Source organism: Lepidochelys olivacea (assembly GCF_965140295.1).
Source record: "Lepidochelys olivacea isolate rLepOli2 genome assembly, chromosome: 1".
NCBI lineage: Eukaryota > Metazoa > Chordata > Testudines > Cheloniidae > Lepidochelys > Lepidochelys olivacea.
The window spans coordinates 121,010,617-121,035,724 of record NC_140411.1 but is presented as its reverse complement, the minus strand read 5'-3'; the positions used below and the strand labels follow the sequence as shown (position 1 = coordinate 121,035,724).

Here is a 25,108-nt window from a genome sequence, read left to right as displayed (position 1 = left end):
GAGGGGTGTGATCTCTTCCTGGAGTTCCTATTCCTCCACCACGAGCTCTCCTGCCTATTCTGCGGCTGGTAAAACTTTGGCGGGGGCTGCAGTCTAAAAATGTTTCCACTGCATGGCGGAAGTGTGGATCCCAAGGGACTTTAAGGTGGCCCTGAAGTCCTTCAAGCTGTGTAGCCGAGAGTCAGTCTTTTCTGAAAACAGGGCCAGACCCTCAAACGGGAGGTCCTGGATTGTCTGATAAACTTCATAAGGGAGGCCAGACCTGCAGCCAGGAACTCCTCCTCACAGCCACCCCAGTCGCCATAGTGCGGGAAGCTGCATATGCTGCGTGTAAGGCTGCTTGTAGGGAAGTGCGGGAAATCAGCTTGCGCTCCTCCACTAGTGCAGAGAATTCTGCGCATGAGTGCAGGAGCAGGAACTCTGCAAACATTGCCATCACTCCTCAGGTATTCAAATTATACCTGCTGACCATGGCTTGCTGGTTCGCGATGCGGAGCTGCAATGCTCCACCTCCCCAACTACCTTGAGTACACCTTCCTCCAGAAAAGGCCCAATTTTTTGACCTCTCAATTTTTTGGGGAGGGCCCAAGGTAGCCCTGGTGCTCGCACTGGTTGGCCACATCCACTGCCAGGGAATCCGGCAGGGGTTGCGTATAAAGATGTTAAAACCCCTTGGAGGGGACAAAATACCTCTGCTCATATCTCTTACCGGTAGGAGGCAAATAGGCCGGGGTCCGACACAGGGTCTTAGTGACTTCACCGATAGTCCTTATCAGTGGTAGCGCAATACGGGATGGCCCACGAGGGGAAAGGATATCTACCATAGGGTTGGCATCCTCCACCACTTCCTCTGTCTTGATGTTAAGGTTCTGGGCCACCTGTCTCAGCAGCTGTTGTAGAACCTGGCTGTCCTCCAAGGCTGGGGCAGTTGATGTGCCAACCACTGCATCATCCAGGGAGGAAGAGGACAAGAAACTGACCTGAACCAGAGCCTGATCTCTGCCCTTGGCCCCTCTGAGGTCCCAAAGAGTGAAGATCTCTGGTGCTGAAGCCGACAGGAAGGTTCCTGGAGCCAAAAGTGTTGGTGCCAGCACCTCAGATGGTATCAGTGCTGGAACCGTCAATGCCAGTACTGTGATTGGCTGTGTTACCGTTGATGTCCCTGGTGCTGAAGGTGTCTGCGGCAGCCCAAAGGATGCTGAGACTACCAACACCGACCTGGATCTACCCCTGGCTCTGGTGATGGGCCACTGAGGTAGGGCTTGCCACTGACTCGGCCATGGTGCCAGGTAGGGCTGATGGTTTCTGCAGGACCGGGACCTCCTGCTCCTACTGGAGCACGATGACTCTGCTTCCGACTCCGAAGTCTCCAACTGGGACAACCACAGAGGTGCGAAGCCCCTTGGCAGTGGGATCGATACCGAGGGCTGGGAGACCAATGCGTCTCCTCCACATGAGCGGCAGGTGCCAGAGGGCGGTGCGCAGGGGATGGTGCACGTTGACCCATAATCCCCAGCTTGGCCACTGATTGCACCAGGGCCCGAACCATTGCCAGCGACCTCTCCCACCATAATCACCAAGAGACCCGAGACAGCTTCAAACACCTCCGCTGTGGAGGGGAGCTCGAGGTCTTCATTGTGGCAGGTCAGCAAGTGATGGGGGTCTGGACACAACTGAACCCCAACTGGGACAGGAGTCAACAAAACCTGTGGCGGTTAGGCACCAGATGGGGGCCTTCCATCTGCCGGGTCCTTAGGCCTGGTTGGGGAAAGACCTCTGTCAGGTTTCCTCTTCTTCTGAGGTACCGGAGATTGTGACCGGAGCCTCACGAAGGTCTGTGGCATGGTTCTGTGCGTGGAGCTCTGGCAGTGCTGAGGGTCTCTGGAAGAGTGCTGCCTCGGCACCGGCTTGCGGGTGCCGGCGCACTGCACACAGAAGAGGAGGTGCTTGGGGCTGGCTCCAGCGCGCTGGGGTCTGACTGGGGTCGAAGAGCTGCCTCTGTGAGTAAAATATGGAAGCGCTGATCCTGGTCTTTTAGGGTCCAAAGACGGAACCCTCTGCAAATTTTGCAGCGGTCCCTGAGATGACCCTCACCAAGACACTTCAAGCATGAAGCAGGCAGAACACTTCTGGGAAGGCCTGCCAGTGTCTATACACACCTTCAAGCCTGGGGACCGAAGCTTGTCCCAGTGCCAGGGGATCGCAAAGGAAACTTAAGAAACTACCACTAGCTACAACTGTGTACAACGGAGACAAAGGACACTGCCAGGAAAACGTGCTTGCCAAGACAAGAGCTATGGGATGTTCCAGCTAGCCATCACTGGCAGTAAGAAGGAACTGAGTAGGTGGCAGGTTGGCAGGGCCCTATATTGAGCACCAAGAAGGCGAGATCCCAGGGGGTGCCCAGCCCGACCCTACTGATACCGCTAGAGGAAAAGTCTTCAGGCTGTCATGCACGCAGCGCGCGCACATCTAATTGGAATTGACATTAGCAATTACTCTAAGAAGAATATATCTTATATAGAATATTTCTTCTGCTAGTTCAATTTCTACCCTGATTTGTACTGTAAATCTTTTATTTGAAAGGCAGATCTCCATACCATCTGTGCTCAGGGCCCGATTCAAAGTCCACTGATCAATAGAAAGAAATTGGAGTGTGCGTTTCATCTTTCTTGTAGTATATCTATGTACCTGAAACAGAGCAGCACTGGCAAAACTATACTATTTGCCGGAGACCAATCATAGAAACAAAGTGTGAGTTACTGGGTCATATCTTTCAGCTCTAGTAGTAGGTTGCCCCGCTAGTGGAAGTCTTGGTTTGGTGCTTATGCCCAACCATAAAAGTCATATGGTGCCTAACAGAGTTAAAAATCACAGAGTTGGATGATACAGCAAAAGGTATTGTAACATGATGATGATAATGAGCGAAAGAATCACAGTGCAATAAAATCACTGCATCAAAAATGCAAGACATAGCTCTCTCCTGAGCAAAGACACCCAGATAGGTTACTGTAGAGCATAACGGTCCAATTTAAGTCTTATCTCTGGAGTTCCCTCAGTTCTGGAGTCCAGAAACAAAAAGTAAGTCCAGAATCTCAATTTGGATTCCCTGCAAACCAACATTAAAATCAGATCACTTCAAAAATATGACAGCTTGATTAGTAAAAGGTTTCAACTTAATATTCAAAGAAATCACCTGCTATAATCTATTTAAAGATTTAACACTGTAAGAAAAAAAAAAAACTATAAAAATTCTCCACCTTCTTCTCTCTCCTAGTTTACTGATTCACTAAGTTACTCTGATCAATGGTCAAACCATTTGAGAGCAAATCAGTAGGACTCCTGTACATTCAGCAACCTTCCCAACATTAAAATGACAAGACCCGAATATTGAAGTACCAATCTCCATATTTATCAGGTGAGTTGCAGAAAAAAAAGGGTGTCCATTAACCACGGGGATTCCCAAGAGAATGCAGAGTATGGAACAACTATTTAAACTTGTAAATCAGGGCTTAAATTCTCAACAATTATTTCCCGGAGCTCCCTCCCCCACCAACAGGGCTCCTACGGGTCTGAAGCCCCAAGCCACAAGGCTTTTGCAGGTTTGAAAATATTTACCAGGGCTCTGCTCCAGTGGGCTCTGGATGAATTTAAGCCCTGCTTGTAAGTAAATGTTCAGTTAATTGGTATATTAGAATCTCACTTTCAGAGCAATACAAGCTTCCATTACATTCTTCAGTGTGGATGCACTCCAGTTTTTACTTCAAACACTATAATCTCTGAAACAATATATTTAATATGTACATTTCCTTTATTAATGCTTTTCTTTTATAAATTAAGGGCTCAATCCAGCAAACGCTTTACTCATCTGATCAAATCGACTTAAATGGGACTATTCAGACATGTACAGTTACTCACATGTGCCTTTAGAAAAGCAGGCCCTAAAACTATACCCACAGATCTTTAGCCACAAATGTCACCTTTATGACATTAATAACAATTCTATATGTAAACAAGACATATTTTCCTTACATCTTGAACTGTTGATTCCAGCTCTTCAATTCTCTGTTCCAGGTGAGCCCTCTCATTAAATGCAGTCTCCTGGGCAATCTGTTTCAAACAACAAAAAATGCATACAAAACGTTACTTTTAAAGTTCATTGCATACATTTAGTTTAACCACATATTTATTAGAATGGATACCACATTACAATCTTAACTATACATTAATGCTATAACAAGCTGGGATAAAAATCAAACCTTTAACCTCTCCCTGAGGCTATCTCGTTCTGTGGTCATCCTTCGGAAGTCAGAAAGAGCTGTATCCCTTTCTGTCTCCACACGCCTCAAGATAGCCTGGGCTGTCACAGTCGTTTTAGGAGTCTTGGGGGATTTGATAACATCTCGGCGAAGTCGGGATATTTCTTCCTGTGCCTGTTATTGTTAAACACATGTGAAATGTGAAACAGATACTTTAATGCACTATGGACTACATATTTTACAAATAAGGCTGGTAAAAAAATTCCCATCAAAACTAACAGAAAATTGGATTTTTCACTGAATGGTTTTGCAAAAAAAAAGTCTGCTTTCTGCAGAAAATTGAGATTTTTTTCATTGAAAAACTAAGCACCTGAACATTCCGATGATGCATCGCCTACTCTCGTCAAGAAAGACTATGGTGCATCATGGGAGATATAGTCTGACCAGGAAACTTGGCCTATAGAAGAGAACAGAAGCATGAGGCACCAAAACTACAACTCCCATAAAATGCTGCAGTGGCATGTCCAAATCAAACTATTTCAATTTTGGATTTTTCAAAAAGTCAACATTTTCAAAAAAAATTCTGACCAACTTTAATCACAAGACATGTGACTAGTGATATAAGTGCACCTCAGCAACATTGTGGGTAATGAGGTCAAAGTCTGAATGCAATGACTCATGTATGTATTCTTCGATTCAGGAAAGCAGCCCTATTCAGGGCAGCATTTATGAATGAGCTTAAATCGAAGTCAAGGGGACTTAAACACCTGCCTAAGTGCCATCCCAAAAAGGGATAAACTTCAACCATAGAATCTTCCAGGGTAGATGAGACCTGAATTTCTAATGCAAGAACAAGACTAAAATATTTTTTTCCTTTAAAGTGTTGCAAATATTTTTCCACTGTCTTTCACACTCCCGTGAATACAATTACCCGATCATAAAGAATGACGATTTTGTCTCTCTCAGCTGTTAGAACCTTGATGTTACCCTGAATTTCTGCCATGTGGCGCTCATATTTTTCCAGCATTGACTTCAGTTCTTCACGTTCTCTGAATATTTTCATAACTTCTGGATCTGAACTCATTCCCTTAAAGAATGTCAAAAAAGTTTAATGATGAGAAACAAATTTGTACACATTTCCTAGTACTTTAGGTTTTGAAAGTACTACTATACACACACACAAAGAAGAAAGCCCAGCACTGAACAGATTGAACACAGTCAAAACTAGATGCATATACATTTTATCAATATTATATACTAAATAAAAACATTAAACGGAAATTGGAAATCTCTTTCATATGCAAAAACTCAGTCTCATCAATCTGACTCAGTAGTCTCTACTCACTTTATATCATGGAACTAAAGGGTTTGATTCACCTTGTTTTGAGTTACTAATTGCCTAACTATTACAAAACTATTTTTATTAAACACCTTAGGAAGTATTTAAATGTAATCACAGTAAGCCTTAAGACATGTTTAAGGAGGTGTAAATCTAGAACCCTTAAGGCAGTGCTTAGCTACGTGTGAATTGCCTGAGCTTGCCATCCATTTTCATAACTAATAGATTATTTTATTACTGAACATGGATTTGGAGCCAAGTCCTGTGTTAGGGATTTCAGTACAAAATAAATGAATGACTACTATACTATAATATATTCCAAGCTTACCTGCATAGGCGAAGAATGTTTTGAAATGCTGTTACGAGTGGGGCTGTGCTTAGGACTTGAAGATGTGGATGTGTTTCGAAACATCTTCCTCAAATTCTCAGCTTCACTTTTATAATAATCTCTGTCCTCCTCCAATGTCTTGATAAAGGTATCAAGTCTTGAAGGAGACTTCCCTAGTGTTTTTTCAGATTCTGTTTCTAAAATAACCTTTTAAGTGCCAAAATGAAAAATGTGTTCATTGAAATATAAGATTTTAAAATGTAATGCACTTATATTTCAACACAAAGTGGATAAACACTCTTCAAATATTAAAGTGAAGTAACTGCTTGTGGATATTTGCACTTTCACATTTTGAAACACTTTCCCCAAGTACAAGTATGTAATTCTACACAGTTGATCTAACAGGCTGTTCAGTTATTTAGTTTCTTCCATCTTTTCTCTTAACTACTTTTCTTTTTACAAGAGTTCTCCTTGAAACTTTTAGCATCTTAAATATAACAAAGATTGTGTACTTAGATGGCAACTTGAGAAGGCTTCCTGCTTAAAAGGTAATCCTGAGCTAAATAAACACCAAGACAAAATGGGGAAATGATGATTAATCCTTGATACATTACCACCAAGTTAACAGGAAGCACCATTAAACTACTGACTTATATAGCAGTGTCTAATTATTATATTATAACTAGGGCTGTTGAGTATTAAAAAAATTGCAATTAATCACGCGATTAAAAAAATTAATCACGATTAAACAATACCATTTATTTAAATATTTTGGATGTTTTCTACATTTTCATATATATTGATTTCATTTGCAACACAGAATACAAAGTGTACAGTGCTCACTTTATATTTATTTCTGATTACATATATTTGCACTGTAAAAAACAAAATAGTATTTTTCAATTCACCTAATACAAGTACTGTAGTGCAATCTCTTTATCATTAAAGTTGAACTTACAAATGTAGAATTATGTACAAAAAATAGCTGCATTCACAAATAAAACAATGTAAAACTTTAGAGCCTACAAGTCTACTCAGTCCTATATCTTGTTCAGCCAATCGCTCAGACAAACAAGTTTGTTTACATTTGCAGGAGATAATGCTGCCCGCTTCTTGTTCACAATGTCACCTGAAAGTGAGAACAGGCATTCACATGGTACTGTTGTAGCCAGCGTCGCAAGATATTTACATGCCAGATGTGCTAAAGATTCATATGTTCCTTCATGCTTCAATCATCATTCCAGAGGACATGCATCCATGCTGATGACAGGTTCTGCTCGACAACAATCCAAAGCAGTGCAGACTGATGCACGTTCATTTTGATCCTCTGAGTCAGATGCCACCAGCAGAAGGTTGATTTTCTTTTTTGGTAGTTTGGGTTCTGTAGTTTCCTCATTGGAGTGTTGATCTTTTAAGACTTCTGAAAGCATGCTCCACACCTCATCCCTCCCAAATTTTGGAAGGCACTTCTTAAAACTTGGGTCGGTTAGAAATCTCACATTGGTACCTTCTTTGCGTTTCGTCAAATCTGTAGCAAAAGTGTTCTTAAAATGAACATGTGCTGAGTCGTTTCAGAGTAACAGCCGTGTTAGTCTGTATTCGCAAAAAGAAAAGGAGTGCTTGTGGCTCCAGCACAAATCCAGGTTCTCTCACCCCCCCACCCCCATACACACACAAACTCACTCTCCTGCTGGTAATAGCTCATCCAAAGTGACCACTCTCCCTACAATGTGCATGGCAATCAAGGTGGGCCATGTCATCATGTGCTAGCAATGCCCCTCTGCCATTTACATTGGTCAAACTGGACAGTCTCTACGTAAAAGAATAAATGGACACGAATCAGATGTCAAGAATTATAACATTCATAAACCAGTCGGAGAACACTTCAATCTCTCTGGTCACGCAATCACAGACATGAAGGTCGCTATCTTAAAACAAAAAAACTTCAAATCCAGACTCCAGCGAGAAACGGCTGAATTGGAATTCATTTGCAAATTGGATACTATTAATCTAGGCTTAAATAGAAACTGGGAGTGGCTAAGTCATTATGCAAGGTAGCCTATTTCCCCTTGTTTTTTCCTACCCCCCCCCCAGACGTTCTGGTTAAACTTGGATTTAAACTTGGAGAGTGGTCAGTTTGGATGAGCTATTATCAGCAGGAGAGTGAGTTTGTGTGTGTGTGTGTGTGTGTCCGTCCGTCCCCGGGAAAAAAGGGGAGGGGTGAGAAAGCCCGGATTTGTGCTGGACATGGCCCACCTTGATTACCATGCACATTGTAGGGAGAGTGGTCACTTTGGATGAGCTATTACCAGCAGGATAGTGAGTTTGTGTGTGTGTTTTTTGGAGGGGGGTGAGGGGGTGAGAGAACTTGGATTTGTGCAGGAAATGGCCCAACTTGATTATCATGCACATTGTGTAGAGAGTTGTCACTTTGGATGGGCTATTACCAGCAGGAGAGTGAGTTTGTGTGTGGGGGGGTGGAGGGTGAGAAAACCTGGATTTGTGCTGGAAATGGCCCAACTTGATGATCACTTTAGATAAGCTATTACCAGCAGGACAGTGGGGTGGGAGGAGGTATTGTTTCATGTTCTCTGTGTGTATATAAAGTCTGCTGCAGTTTCCACGGTATGCATCCGATGAAGTGAGCTGTAGCTCACGAAAGCTCATGCTCAAATAAATTGGTTAGTCTCTAAGGTGCCATAGGTACTCCTTTTCTTTATGTGCTGAGTCATCATCCGATACTATTACAACATGAAATATATGGCAGAATGTGGGTAAAACAGAGCCAGAGACACAGTTCTCCTCCAAGGAGTTCAGTCACAAATTTAATTAACACATTTTTTTAAACAATCATCATCAGCATGGAAGCATGTCCTCTGGAATGGTAGACAAAATATGAAGGGGCATACCTGGCATGTAAATGTTTAGCATATCTGGCATGTAAATATCTTGCAATGCCAGCTACAAAAGTCCCATGTAAACGCCTGTTCTCACTTTCTGGTGACATTGTAAATAAAGAGTGGGCATCATGATCTCCCATAAATGTAAACAAACTTGTTTGCCTTAGCGATTGGCTGAACAATAAGTAGGACTGAGCGGACTTGTAGGCTTTAAAGTTTTGCATTGTTTTGTTTTTGAGTGCAGTTATGTAACAAACAAACAAAACTGACATTTGTAAGTTGCACTTTCAGGACAAAGAGATTGTACTACAGTACTTGTACAAGGTGAACTGAAAAATACTATTTCTTTTGTTTATAATTTTTACAGAGCAAATATTTGTAATTAAAAATATAATATAAAGTGATCACTGTTCACTGTGTATTCTATGTTGTAATAGAAATAAATATATTTTAAAATGTAGAAAAACATCCAAAAATATTTAATAAATGTCACTTGGTACTCTATTGTTTAACAGTGTGATTAAAACTGCGATTAATCACAATTAATTTTTTTAATTAATCACGCACGTTAACTGTGATTAATCAACAACCCTAATTATTACTACTACTAGGAAAAACATGAGGCTATCCTGTCTGGTGTGGGTAATGGATGGTGAATTTTGAGGATGGTAGTAAACTGGAGTGTAGGTAACTATGTTAATTAAAGGTCATCTGCAAAGAAAAAAACGATGTGGGTTTTTTTATTTTTGTTTTTTTATGATGCGTAAAGAAGATCTACCCATATTTTTCTGCTTGTTTTTTTACTTTAAAAATGCCAGGAATGTTAAGTAACATCTTCCACATCTTCCCTAGTATTGAGGGGGAACTCTTCAGAGGTCTCAGAAGTGGATTGCGGGAGTTGGGTGGGAGTGTCAAGCCTTTATTTGAGCAGGCAGAGGTGCTGAGTCTTTAACAATGATATCTTTTCTCCCAAGTATTTCTAATGAATTTAATTTAAAATAGATGTTAAACTGAATAAGAATCACTTTCTCTTTCACTCAAGTTTGACCCGATTAGAGTCCTAATAGGTTTATTACATCAAGTTCGCCAGTCATCCACAGAATCTTTCAGGAAAAACAGGATAGACAAAACCTGATTTTCGAATGGAAAAGAAACAAAGCAAGGAAGAAGGCCTGGAAAGGGTTTTTTAAAATATTCACTTATTGCTGTTGGATGATAAACCAAATGTTTAGTTTTACAAGTCACCTTTAAAAATTGTTGAACACTCATGAAATAAGATCTGTATACCATTTCTGTGTTTTGGCTGAGAAAAATCCCATTTCAATATGAGTTAATTTTATCACACAGGTAGATACATGTGCTATAAATACGTGTCTCAATTTGGTACAACAACAAAAAAAGGCTATTTTGCTTGGCAACATTTAATGACAAGATCACAGGAAAATGTTTCATGGGGCCCAATTCTCCAGGGCTCTTAATTCCCACAATTCCTACTCAGAGGATCAGAGCCACTAAGGCCCTAATCTGGCAGTGAGATCTGCAGAGGGGTCCTTCCACAGGGAGCTCATTAAAGGATTGGGGTCTAAGAAGCAAGTGTAATTACTAAAAGCCTTATACTGTAAACATGGAAATTTGTGAAAAAGCTTAATACTGTAATATGGTAAGAGGTCTATGTGATCTCAATAAATTCAAAAAAATACTTTCCAGTTAAATGAAGGAGTCTATTAATTATACCAATTTAATCTGGAAGCAAATAATATACATCCATTTTGTTACCCAGAAGTTTTTTTCTTGCTGATAAATTGTTTATTAGACTTTTATACATGTTTATGTATATTTCCAAATGTCATTGTTCAGTGTTATGGTTATGAACATTTGGGGAAGATAGAATATTAAAATAAATATTTAAAGGATAAAATACTGGCTGTGTGTATTTCACATATATGCAGAATTCTGTTTTAGGAGTATTCAGAGCAGTCAATCATTTTGGATTTTGTAGAAAAGTTAACAAGACTACCAAAAACAAAAAAAATTCAAAGTGAGTTGAAAGATAAAGGATATATTACAGTCTAGTTAAAGAAAGAGAATTGCCAATATATACCAAAACGGAAATATTCTCCATACTCTATTTCATTGAACCAAAAGACAATTAAATGTACGTATACTAGTATTAATTGCTCTTTGAAAGTAATAACCTACATAAATGCATAGCTGCAAAAATACTAAGAATACATATTTAACTTACAGATCTAAGTATTTTGATTGTGTGCTCCAACTTTCTAATATTGTTTTGCTGGCATCTAATTTGAGTCTAGAATAAAAAGTAATAAAAATTACATTTCTTTATTTACAGGTAGTAAACTGAAAATACAGCATTTTTTGCCCCATTTTCTTATTCCTTTGAAGAATCTAATTGGAACTCTCTTCCAGGTTGGTTGGACTGGAGACACGCTATTTAAGAAGATGAACCTTTAAAGAATTAACTAGAACACAAATGTGCAGTCAATTAGTATTTTGCTTGCATAAACTGTACAGGATCAGGACAAAGAAGGAGCAGTGTCTGTCTGGGTGAGCAAAAAGAAAGTGCAGGATCCCCTTTTACCAGATCTGCATTTTCAATAAACTTCTGGAAATCGGACCAGTTTGAGTATTCCAAAGGACTAAGAAGATAAGCATGTAGTTACGTTAACCACACATGCATAGCTCAACTTACCTTCCCTCTGAATAGTGCTAATACAATCACACTAAATGTACTATCCATGCACAAAGTGTGATTTTTCATCACGCTGTGAAATCAAAAGCAATTTTCACTGGAATACTCAAAAGCACTTTTCAACTACAACTATTACAACTTTCATCCCTCAACCATTTTGGCACAGGAATGGCCATATAAAAAAAAATAGCAAGGATGTATTCTACTTTCTTCTTCCCAGTACCCACCATAAAATGTTCATTCCAGCCATTTTAAATGGCAATATTCCAGTCATTACTGCCCTAATCTTACAATCAGTTCCACACAGGCAGACTCTTCAGTGCACAGCACCAAACCCAACAGGACTTCTTACAAGCACAAGGGCCTGCTCACATGGTTATGATGCACAACTGGGGCCTTCATGGATTTTCTGGTTCTAAAATAAATTATAAAATCTGAGGCTCTGGATGTCTTCTCTCATGTGAGATATTCTTCTTCTCCCACCAGATGGGCCCAAAATTTAGTTAAATATTTGGGACTACTTCATCTAACCTGAAGCACTTAGGGGAGAGGAAAGTGATCAGGAACAGTCAGCATGGATTCACCAAGGGAAAGTCATGCCTGACTAATCTAATTGCCTTCTATGACGAGATAACTGGCTCTGTGGATGAAGGGAAAGCAGTGGACGTGTTGTTCCTTGACTTTAGCAAAGCTTTTGACACGGTCTCCCACAGTATTCTTGCCAGCAAGTTAAAGAAGTATGGGCTGGATGAATGGACTCAATCTAGCCAGCTTTCTATCCAGCTTAGTCGGGCTCAACGGGTAGTGATCAATGGCTCCATGTCTAGATGGCAGCCGGTATCAAGTGGAGTGCCCCAGGGGTCAGTCCTGGGGCCGGTTTTGTTCAATATCTTCATAAATGATCTGGAGGATGGTGTGGATTGCACCCTCAGCAAGTTTGCAGATGACACTAAACTGTGGGGCGCGGTAGATACGCTGGAGGGTAGGGATAGGATACAGAGGGACGTAGACAAATTGGAGGATTGGGCCAAAAGAAATCTGATGAGGTTCAACAAGGACAAGTGCAGAGTCCTGCACTTAGGACGGAAGAATCCAATGCACTGCTACAGACTAGGGACCGAATGGCTCGGCAGCAGTTCTGCAGAAAAGGACCTAGGGGTTACAGTGGACGAGAAGCTGGATGAGAGTCAACAGTGTGCCCTTGTTGCCAAGACGGCCAATGGCATTTTGGGCTGTATAAGTAGGGGCATTGCCAGCAGATCGAGGGATGTGATTGTTCCCCTCTATTCAACATTGGTGAGGCCTCATCTGGAGTACTGTGTCCAGTTTTGGGCCCCACACTACAAGAAGGATGTGGAAAAATTGGAAAGAGTCCAGTGGAGGGCAACAAAAATTATTAGGGGACTGGAACACACGACTTATGAGGAGAGGCTGAGGTAACTGGGGATGTTTAGTCTTCAGAAGAGAAGAATGAGGCAGGATTTGATAGCTGCTTTCAACTACCTGAAAGGGGGTTCCAAAGAGGATGGCTCTAGACTGTTCTCAGTGGTAGCAGATGACAGAACAAGGAGTAATGGTCTCAAGTTGCAGTGGGGGAGATTTAGGTTGGATATTAGGAAAAACTTTTTCACTACGAGGGTGGTGAAACACTGGAATGCATTACCTAGGGAGGTGGTGGAATCTCCTTCCCTAGAAGTTTTTAAGGTCAGGCTTAACAAAGCACTGGCTGGGATGATTTAGTTGGGGATCGGTCCTGCTTTGAGCAGGGGGTTGGACTAGATGACCTCCTGAGGTCCCCTACAACCCTGATATTCTATGATAATTTACTACAAAAACTCATTCTCTAAATATTCACCCTAGGATAGATCTTCAGCTTGTGTATGTTATCATAGCTCCACTTATTTCAGTTGATCTATGATAATTTACATCATCTGAGGATTTGGTCCTCTTTAATAAATTCAACAAGCTCTGGGACACTAGTGTTATCTCTCTCACTTTCATATATACAGGGAACTGAAATGGTACTCTTTCCTCATCTGCTGAATAAATTCAAGATACAAGATCTCAAAAGGTTCAGTCATATGCTTGAATAATTTATTTAGGGTCAGGGAAGGGTTCTCGTATTGCTCTGGAACGAATTAAATTTTTTATTTTGAGCTCAGAGAAGCCAGTTTTTCATATTTCAGGCTCTATAGCAGCACTTCCCACATGTATTATATTGGCTACACAGTCTTAACAGATATAGTGGTACTTCCACAAATCATGAGATGTGTGGCAGCCTCCTCTTGACCTCTCTTCCCCAAATTAAACGTAACTCCTTGTCCTCAGACATTCAGTTTAACCCATTACACTAGGAGCCCTTTTCAAGACTTATCAGGTTGGAATGTTGCAATCTTCATTACCCATTACTCCCTCTTTCCTTTATTCATTTTTAAGTTTTAAAATAAGTAAGATTTTAAATTTAAAAATAAACAAAAATAATTTACCTTCAGACAGAGACCATGGCTATAAAGTTTCATCCAAAAAGGTTAAATTTTATAAAACTTACTGGCTCCCCCTATAATATACGTATTCTGTTTAGCATTTAATACCTTTGCTTCCTCAAGCTCCTGATCAGCAGTATCCAAGACTATTTCTTTTTCTTTTTCCAGCTGTTCAGCTAATTTGTCAACTACAGCAAGTTCTTTACACAGATACTCATTCTTATTGGTCAAACTATCCACCTGACTCTCCACCACCTGCTTATTATCAAGCAGTTCCGTAACATGTTGCTCTAAATCATGGTTTTTCTTCTTCAGATCGTCAATCTACTAGGACCAGGAAGAACAAAGACATTTTACTTTTCTTAACCTTAAAAGATATAAACTGGAGGCATTTCACAGCAGAAATATTTATTTACACTAAACTGAGTGCAAAGACAGACAGTGACAAGCCCAAAATTTTCATTAATTTACACTAGTAGCATTTTGTAGAGATGTAAATGACTATCCAACGTGAAAGGCAATGAAGAAACAGGCTCCTAATTTCCACCCTAAAATGAAGCTATCTGCTTCTGTTTATTTCTCTTATCCATACTAGTTGTTTTCCTTTGATCAGCAGCTCCACAGCTTCTTTGGCTGTCCTTTCCATGTGATGTGTACACCATTTGTTGGTCTCCCAGTGTGATATGTAACCCCCCAGTGTTCCCTTGATCACCCTCACCCTCAGTAGCATTTCTCTGATAGCGCTGGGAGAAGAAATGCCTCTCAAGCTCTGCCTGAATATCAATTAGTCTTGCCCACCAAGACTTTGCAAGTATCTTTTCCACCACCTGCATGTGGGGTCTATGTACTTCATGTGTGGAAAAAGCCAGCAGGGATGTACTAGGCTCATTATTGGTGAAGATTGTTAATATCCCCCTAAAGGGGAAAGAGGACAGGGTACCTGATGTTCTTAAGAAAACTGCTTAAGAAACAATAACATGTCAATGATCTTGTCACCTATCAACCTGCTCTGACCCGCTCACTTTTGGGGAAGGTCCATAAGAAAGTTGTGGCAGACACCCAGGCAATCTCGAGTCCTCAGATTTCAGAGATCTCAGTCAATCAGGCTTTAGACCTGATATGATATAAAAACTGCACTGGTGAATGATTTCATAGTAATTGATAAGGATTAAGTGTCCATGCTGATATTATTGGATCTGTCAGCTGCAAACACCACCAATTACTACAACATTTTATTGGTATATCTGCAGTCATGAACAGCAGTCAACAGACCTGCCCTTGAATCATTTTTATCAGGGAAGTCCCTAAGAGTGGTTTGGGACAAAAGTTTGTTCCTTCTGTCAAAACTGGGATTTTTACCGGGGCTAATTTTGTCACCCCTGTTGTTCAACTCATATACTATATTAACAAAGTTAATATGGAAATATGAGTTGCAACAACTGATGAGAATCAGCTTCATATTTCCCCCACAACTGATCCAGTTGGTGCAGTGGAATGAATAACCCAATGCAGTTATGAATTTGGAGAATGGATAAAGGTAAAGTGGTTGAGTCTTAAAACAGACAAAACCGAAGTAATGTCAGCAAGGGGGATATCTGCACACTTGGTTGAGGGAATACATTATTTTTTTAAATGTCTTTCAAGTTTTAACATGACCAACATTTAAAATTACAAAAATAACAAAGGTGAAGCCAACAGCTGCTCGCCTTCATACCTGAAATAACTAACCACAGTAAAAAAATTTCCTTTACCCCACACAAACAACCTATATCATCTCCTCTATCCCCAAAACCCAGGCTAAATAGACAGGCCTTGAAGCATGCTCAAAAGGTCACCATATTCAGGCTGTTTTGGCCCACAAAGGAAAGAAGTGTTCTCCAAAGCTGAGGGCCCTAACAGAGAACACCCTGCTGCCATCTCCCTCTCCTTTATATTAACAGGATTCTAATCTGAGCAACTGTGAGAAGGTGAAAGAGGCAGTTTCTCAAGTACACAGGATCCAAACCATTTAGGGTTTTTCAGATAAAAAGTAACACCTTAAATTCTACCCAAAAATCAAAAGGCAGATAGCACAGATCACAGAGCACATGTTACATGCTCCTACCAAAATTCTGCACTCTGCACCAGATTCATTTTCCAGGTTGACTGAGGTACAGCCTCATGTAGAGCATGTTACTATAACAATCTTGAGATGACAAAGGCACAAAAACGGTAGCAGTCTCTTAGCCACAGAAGGATGGAGAAAAACTTTCCTGGGCAATGTTACTATAGGATCATTCAGCAGCAACCAGGAGTCCAAAAGCACCTGTAGATTATGAACTCTAGAAACAAATGGCAGGCACACTTGCTAAATATGAGGGACAGACATAATATACACAATATCTTCTGATTTCTTCTCCCAACCGACCAGCATCACTTCAGCAAACTTTCCTCCCATGCGCCAATTCGTTCAACAGCACCGGCTGCTGGATCAAGTGAAACAAGGATAGGACACTGGATATTATCAACATATCACTACTGCTGCCCATACGTCCTCCCAGCTCAAATATACATTGAAGAAAAAGGAACACAAGATGGAACCAATTGTGAAACTCCAAATGACCTCATGCTATTGCCCTTAACAACCATCAGAGAACACTCAATAAGGAAAAGATAGTATCATCTGAGGAACTGCTTGTCCATTTCCGTTAGTCTGCAGATAAGTGACTACTACTCCATAATCAACAGGATAGGAAAACAGCCAGTAGACCTAACAATATCAGTATGGAGATCTCAGATTATCCATCAGTAGGAAATCTACCACCACTACTACCATGGCAGCTTCTGTCTTGCACCAGGGTACATATCTAAATTGACAAAGGTCAAGAAGACTCGAGGTATCTAGGTATTCTGAAGGTTGTCTCACTATAACATTCTATCTAATTTTAACCAGACAGAAGATTAGATACTAAACAGGAGCCAGATTACTACATCAAATGCTGGTTTCTTGAGAAAAAGCCAAGCAACAGCTTTCCTAAGAGACACTGGCATTCTACACTCTCTCATTTGACAATATCCACCAGCAATGGATCAAGTTTTCTCTTTTAGCCTTCCCCAGCCAGGTAGGACACAGGTTCCAAAAACAGGTTGTGGGGTCCCAACTCTTCTAGTACTTCTAGGGTGACCAGATGTCCTGATTTCATAGGGACAGTCCCGATTATTGGGTCTTCTTCTCACACAAGCACCTATTACCCCCCCACCTCCTGTCCCGATTTTTTTGCTAACTGGTCAGCCTAAGTACCTCAGTGATTGTTATTGACCTAAACTCAGCAAGAGAACGCTTAGCCTTTGTGCTCTCAAAATACCATTTGTGATTCAAATTACATATGATTCAAATTAGCAATCTTGGAATCATATTAGCACCTGGGCTGTTTCTGGAAGATAGAATAGCACTTGTAATTAAAAAAAATAGTTCTTTCACCTGTGCCTGCTAGAAGAGAGTAACCTTTCCAGTGCTGACCTTGCTACCATCAGCCACCAGACTACTATAATGCACTAAAAATGTGCTGCCCCTGCCCTGAGCACTGCTCCGCACTGCCATTGGCTGGGAACCATGACCAATGGGAGCTGGGGGGCACTGCCTGTGGGTGAGAGCAGCTATGTGGCGCCTCCTGCCTCCCCCGCCCCGCCCGGGAGCCGGACCTGCTCCTGGCCGCTTTTGGGGCACAGCACAGCCAGGATAGGCAGGGAGCCTGCCTTAGCCCTGCTGCACTGCTGACCGAGATAAGCCTGCACCCCAACCCCGAGCCCCAACCTCCTGCCCCAGCCCTGAGCCCCCCTCAACCCAGAGCCCCCTCCTGCACCCCAAACCCCTCATCCCTGGCCCCACCCCAGAGCCCACACCCCCAGTCCAGTGCCCACACCCCCTCCTGCACCCCAACTGCCTGCCTCAACCCACAGCCCCCTCCCACACTTCAAATCCCTCAGCCTCACCCCCCAGCCTAGAGCCCCCTCCTGTACCCCAAACCCCTCATTCCTGGCCCCACCCCAGAGCTCACACCCCCAGCCCAGAGCCTGTACCCCTCCACACACACAAACTCCCTGCCCCCGCCCAGAGCCCCCTCCCACACCCTGAACTCCTCATTTCTGACCTCACCCTAGAGCCCACACCCCCAGTTAGAGTCCTCAACCCCTCCCGCACCCCAACTCCCTGCCCCAACCCAGTGAAAGTGAGGGGGGGAGCGAGCCTCCGAGGGAGGGGGAAATGTAGTGAGTGGGGGGCCGGCTTCGGGGAAGGAGCCAGGCTAGGATGTTCGTTTTTGCGCGATTAGAAAGTTGGCAACCCTACATCTGAGCTGGAGCTTCCTCATAAATAAGGTTTCAGAGTAGCAGCCGTGTTAGTCTGTATTCGAGAAAAGAAAAGGAGTAGGCACTTAAGTAGAGGGGCTGAACACTGAGGATGGTTTAGGATGTCTTTAGTTTTTGTGGGAGAGTATATTAACTGGAAAATGTGTAATGATAAATTAATGACTAACTCTGTGCATTAAATTTGGGGAAGTGCCTGCAACTCTACAGACCAAAAAAAAAATTATGTCAATCTAAATGCAACATTGGTAACTACTTCACTGCTAATGATTTCAGCTGAAACATTTAGATATTTGGGACTGTGAACAAGTCTTGGGTGGATAACCATAATTTCCTCCTAATCTGGCCATTAGTCCTGGGAAGATTCCCTTCTCTCCCAACAACAGAGAGATGAAGGAATGACAGTAGTTGACCTCAAATGAATATACACCAGTCACTAACTGAACTATGATGTTTTTTGTTTTGTGAAATTCCATCAATATTTAAAGGATGTTAAGTCACATTTACATAACGTCATCACATTCTGACAAAATGCTATAATGTAAATGATGCAACATAGGATATCACGCCATAACTGATTTGGTTCTGCAACTCTATTCGGTAAGAAAAGGCTTGCCAGCTCTACAGACTGTGACACTGATTTAAATAACAGATGTTATTGCTGAGTTATCATTTCATTATATAAAATTATCAGAATTCCTGTTCCTTACAAACAGTCACCAAAGCAAAAAACAAAAAGTAGAAAAATAAAACAACCTTTAAATTCAGTTTATGGATGACTTTGTCTTTGTTCTTAGGCTTTCCTTCCAATTTAAAAGGTTTCTCACTGTCAGACGGTGGATCCCTTATATCAAAATGGTCTTCTCTTGTTGTTACCTTTTGGAGGAATGGAAAACAGCATAAATAGTACTTCTGTGGAATGAATTTCTGCATGCAGTCATGAAGTGTGACCTTTGAAAATGGGAGAAGACATACTCCTGAAGATATTTCATAACAATATTTCCCCTTAAGGTACCTAACACTGCACACTGAGAGAACATCCTGAGATAACACTATTCATGAATGCACCAGAGCAGCTAAAGATAAATTTTGTCCATTTCATTTTTAAAAACAAACAAAAGGGTTTAGGTTAGTCTGGTAGTTTAGTGGAATTGTTCTACAATCCCATGCAAGACACCTAGATTTCATTACTGGTCTCTTGCTCCACTGGTTGGGGAGAATGAGGGGAGAGGGAGTTAGCAGTAAAGCATATAGATTTTCCGTTCCTTTGACAAGTTTAAAAAGCAAGAGTGGGGAGGATCTTGTTTTAACTGAGTCTGACATTGGCATCAATTTCATTATTAATAATATTATCTACCATCTTTTACAAGTATAACAAAATATCAAACAAAAAACAAATTAAAAAAAAATCTCAACAGACAAAACCCAAAAATACATTCAACAAAGTGGAAAATATTTTTTTTTTTAAAAGAAAACAAATGTATACCACCAGGGCCCCACACTACAAAGGCCTGATATTTTGATGTGGAAAACTAGTAGCAAAGAAGCAATAAGACTCAAATCTGAAGCTTAGAGTAAATTGCAATAAGAAGAATAAACAAAATCTTAAAAATGAGTTAGTGTAAATATACAAAAAGCATTACATTTAACTTAATTCTACAGGTTAGGTTTAGGCAGTATAATGGCCCAAATAAAGCAGTAATAGAATAATAATAAACATAATGAAAACAAGCTTCATATTTCTGAACAGACTGTATACCAAAAAGAAAAAGTAGGAAACCTGGCAAGAAAGCCATTACAACAGTTAAGCCAAGAAATAACTGAAATCATACATCAATGATTTAGTAACAAAGACAAAAAATTACAAATATTAAATTCTATACATTTTAATTATTGACTTAATATGTAAAACATAAGAGTCAGAATTAAACCCCAAAACTGTAGAAATGGGAGTCAGGGCTTGATCCAACACCCATTGAAGTCAACTGGAATATTTCCACTGACTTCAGTAGGCACTGGATCAGGCCCTTAATGCAGAAAATAAAATAACTCAGTTTGGAAGCAAAAAAGTTTTGTTAGCATTTTTATTTTGTCCATATTAAGCAATAAAAAGCAGCTAGTTGCTGTCCTAAAAAAATAAAGAAACTAAGTTAAGTATAGTTTGCATATAAATGATACTTAAAAGAATCAGACTAAAGGGGGAAAAAAGCAGTGGACCCAAAATAGAACCTTGTACTGACAATTCATAGGAGAGAAACAAATTCCTGCTGTAAAACCAGAAGACTGATTACAAAGGTAAAACTCCAATTATGTGCATACCCTTATGTTGTATATCAAATATATATCCTGATCCTGCAAACACTTCCATAAGTGTGTAACTTTACACATGTGAGCAGTCCCATTGACTTCAATGTGCATAAGTGTTTGCAGGACTGGGCCCTCCTACATAACTGAAGTACAATGCTCCTATCAGTTGTGTCAAATATGATAGCAAAAAAATAAAGAGAAACCAGCTGGAGACACCCCATGGGGGAAAGGGTATAACACACAAGCAAAGTGAACAGTGTGATGGCAGAAGACATCATATTAGTTTTACAATTGTTTTTAAGAGGGGTTCCTTCTGAAGGGGTAAGCTAAATGGAAAGAAAAGGGAAGGGAATGGAGGTGAGGGGGATCGGACAGGGAAGAAACAGGTAACAGGAGTAGACCTGAAGAGACTGTGAGAAAGAGGTTTGGCACAAACAGCCAGTTAAAACAGGACAGAGAAGGTCCTGTCAAAACAACTGTAGAAAGTTATCTAAAAATCCGAAGGTCCCTGCTTCTGCAGCTGCTCCTACCAGCTGGAGTAGTCCCGGAACAGCCACTGGATCTAGCCCTGAAAAAAAATCAAAACTGTCTTGTCTATTTAGATTGTAAACTCTTCAGGGCAGAGACAGTCACAGTGAGGCCCCATTCTTAATTGGCCTTAAAGCACTACCACAAAAAACAAGATTAATAGTAATTGATGATTAATAATAAATCCAAGAATCTCAAAACAGATGACGAACAATTTGAGGCAGTAGTGGATACATTATTATAATCTTATAAAACAACAAACTTGGTAGAATAATCATCTCTGCAGAATCATAGTGAAAATGATCAGGAAAGTTATTGTCATAAAGAGATGGCAAAAACTGACCACAAGTTCTACCCCTGGGGGAATATGGCACGTGCACGGAATTCATGTCCTCTGCAGATTTTTTTGCTTCCCTGCAGAAAAATGACTTTCTGACAGGGAAGCTGCAAGAGCAGTCACACACCACTTCCTAGCAGCACAGGTACAATGTTTCAAGCACCCAGAGCAACCAGTGGAGAGGTAAATCACTGCAGGGCTGGGGACACCCCAGCCTGTGGCTCCTACCCTGAGCTGGGATCAGCTGCTAATCATGGCTGGGCTGGAGGCAGGAGAGGATGGGACTGCCTCTTCCCCTGCAAGGAGTGGTTGGGGCTGTGTCAGACCCACCCCACAGAAACCTCCCCCAGCTGCAGGAAGCTCAGTATCCTCCCCTGCTTCCTGTCCCCATCACTCCTCAGCTGTGGGGGGATGGATCACTGTATGGGGAGCTGCTCCCCTATCCACCCAACCCCTGTGCAGTTGGACCTCCCATACCCAGACACCCCTGCCACGCCTCACCTGGTACATCCAGAACCCCCCTAGTCCTCCATACCCAAACCCCACCCCACTGAACCTCAACCCCTGCACCCTGACCCCCTCCCTCTGGAACCCCACCCCTGCACCCTGACCACCCCCACTGAGCTCCCTGCACTGAAACCCCCACCCTGATGCCCTACCCCTGCAACACCCTGAGCCCCCACATCCAGACCTTCATGCCACTGACCGCCAACGAGCTGCACCCAGACCTGCACCCCACCAAGCCCCCTGCCCGGCTGAGATCCTCACTCCCAGACCCCTCCGCTGAGCCCCAACAACCTTCACCTGGAAGCCCCTGCAGAGTCCCATTGCCCCTGCACCTGGAACCCCCACGAACCTCTGTGCATCCAGATTCCCCCACACCTAGACCCCTGCAATGAGCTGCCTGCACCCAGATTTTCCCACACAGAACCCTCTCACCCCACACATGGATCCCCCACACTAAGCCCCTCCACACTTGGATCCTTCCTGGTTGAGCCTGCCTGCCCCACACCTGGTGCAGAGGGGCATGGCCCCAAGGTGTTTCTGGGGCAAGCCCAGCCTTGTGCTGTGTTAGGGTCGGGTGCAGCCTCACTGCTGAGTCCCTGTCCTGGGGGTGAGGGGGCTGCAAGGTGATCTCCCACCTTCATGCAGCCAGTGGCCTGTGCTCCCCACTGCCATGGTGGAACCTCTGCATTTATTTATTGATTAATAAAACTTGTAGAATTTTAAAATATTGTGCACAGAATTTTTAATTTTTTGGCACAGAATTTTTGGTGTAGAATGCCTTCAGGAGTAATGTTCAAACAGTTTTTAGACAAACTGAAAGAAAAAAATAGGATAAATACTCTAATTAAGGGTCTGATCCTGCTCTCATTAAATTTAATATGAGTTTTCCCAGAGATTTCAAAGCAGCAGGATTGGGCCAGAAATATGGGTGGGACAAATTGGTTCAGTTAAAAAAAAAGTGGTCATGCTATGGAAGGAAACCGAAGGAAATACTGTAGATCAAAGACAAAATGCAACCTTATCTCCTAGTAATGGGCACATAAAAAAATTAAAATCAGCTAACTGAATGTAAAATAATAGTATTTTATCACAGATTACAATGAAAGATATTAAATGCAAAATACTGCATGAGGGTTAGAGTCTGTTCCTATGAAAATCAGCAGAAAATTCACTGGATCCAGCCCTGAAAAAAAGGAAAACTAGCCTTGCTCATTTTTGTTTTAAACTTAAAAGTATCTTTGAAAACCAACAGATAAAAGAGCCAGAATATATATGCCTTTAGTGTTTTTTATAAGTCTAGTATATCAGATCTATTTGACTTAAATAAAAAATAGAAGTGAAGCTTTGATAGCCCCTCACTGAAACTTGCTGATTTGTTGGTTGTGGGAAACCCCCTACCTACTTTGGATGGGCGATCACTTTGGATAGTCACTTTGGATGGGCTATCACCAGCAGGAGAGTGAATTTGTGTGGGGGGGTGGAGGGTGAGAAAACCTGGATTTGTGCTGGAAATGGCCCACCTGATGATCACTTTAGATAAGCTATTACCAGCAGGACAGTGGGGTGGGAGGAGGTATTGTTTCATATTCTCTGTGTGTATATAAAGTCTGCTGCAGTTTCCAGGGCATGCATCCGATGAAGTGAGCTGTAGCTCACGAAAGCTCATGCTCAAATAAATTGGTTAGTCTCTGAGGTGCCACAAGTACTCCTTTTCTTTTTGCGAATACAGACTAACAGGGCTGTTACTCTGAAACCGCTACCTACTGTATTTAGAAAGTAAATGTATCCGAATACCTTTACGCAGAACCTTTCAGAATTATCTTTGCCTGGGCAGTGGCGGGTGCTTGTGGCGGAGGTGGGTGGAAGAAGTTAACCAGGTACATAAAATAAAGTGTTTCCATCCTGATAGTCGTAATGGTGGGCAAGCAGCTTTTGTGCCTGGGCCAGGAGATTCTGATATTCTGCAAGACTGGTGCAGATTTGATAATGGCTTCTTTTTTCTTTTTCTTTTTTTAAGTAAACTACACTATCTGCACAGAAGTGGGCTGTAGACGCCATACAGCTAGACTAGGCGTTTCTAAAAATAAAGGAAGCTGCACAGGAGCTAAGGGCACTAATCGCCCTTACGCCAAACAAAGCCCAACGTCTCTCCATGCCCCCTGCCCGCCAGCCGGAGTCAAGCCGTCACCATGGTGATAACGGGGCTAGCCCACGGCACGGGTCCCCAGCCCACGCTCAGCGCCCTGCGCTCCGACCGCCCCGGGGCGCCGGCCGCTCTCGTGTCACCCGCAGTGGGGGAACCCGCGCCTCGCGCCGGGTCTTACTGGAGGGGGGGGGTCTTCCCAGCGCAGGCTGCGCGAGCCCAACCCCAGGCCTTACGCCCCCACGCCCCTCCCCCGGCAGGGCAGGAGGGGTCCCCGGCTCCCACCAGACAGGGCCGCCCCCCGCCCGCCCGCCCGCCGCCCCAGCTGCCCCGGACGGGGGTTGGGGGGTCTGTACCTGCGGGGCACACGCCGCTTTCCTCCTCCTGCGCCCCGGGGACTTTCCGGCGCTCATGGCGGCGGCGGCGGCGACTCCCCCGGCTCTGGCCGGGCTCCGCCGCCGCCCCCTCGCACTTACCCGCCGCGGCGCCCGCTTCTCCCGCTCTAGCCCCGCAGCCCAATCAGAGACTCCGGCTCCTCCTGCCGGGCAGGGCGGCCTCGCCCCGCAGCCACCCGGGCCGCGCGGGGAGGAGGTATCTCCGGCCGGCCACCCACAGCTCGCCGCCCCCGGGCTCCGCCCAGCCACCCCTCCCAGCCTCCCGCGCCCCTCTCGTTACCTGCTGCATTAACCCCCTCGCTCCCCTGCGCGCCTCTCCCGCCCCGTCCGGAGCCGCGCGCTCCATCCCCCCTCCATCCCCCCAACCGCCGCTCGCGCGCGCGCGCACACAGCGGGTGGTGAAGCGCGTGCCCGTCGCGTGCCCTCCTGCCCCCCAGCCCACCTTCCCTCACCTGTCTCCACGCGCGCACCGGGCAGCGCGGAGCAGCCTAGGAGCCGCGCTGTCGGGCGTCAATTGATAACCCC

At 43.0% G+C, this 25,108-nt stretch overlaps 1 protein-coding gene across 3 annotated transcripts in view; it reads right to left on the bottom strand.

Moving 5' to 3' along the window:
* The window catches only part of TSGA10 (testis specific 10), an 81,619-nt gene extending 56,916 nt beyond the window's left edge, over positions 1-24,703 (bottom strand). The window contains exons 1-8 of one of the 3 annotated variants that reach the window (XM_084646325.1): positions 24,545-24,703; positions 19,123-19,242; positions 14,131-14,346; positions 11,072-11,137; positions 5,927-6,133; positions 5,191-5,346; positions 4,260-4,433; positions 4,033-4,110 (exon numbers count right to left, since the gene is read on the bottom strand). In XM_084646325.1, the coding sequence (XP_084502451.1) occupies positions 4,033-4,110; positions 4,260-4,433; positions 5,191-5,346; positions 5,927-6,133; positions 11,072-11,137; positions 14,131-14,346; positions 19,123-19,242; positions 24,545-24,601 (1,074 nt within the window). In that variant the 5' untranslated portion in view covers positions 24,602-24,703. The remainder of the gene's footprint in view (positions 1-4,032; positions 4,111-4,259; positions 4,434-5,190; positions 5,347-5,926; positions 6,134-11,071; positions 11,138-14,130; positions 14,347-19,122; positions 19,243-24,544) is intronic. The other 2 variants (XM_084646323.1, XM_084646324.1) reach the window with 2 other exon arrangements.
* Positions 24,704-25,108: the final 405 nt, after the last annotated feature.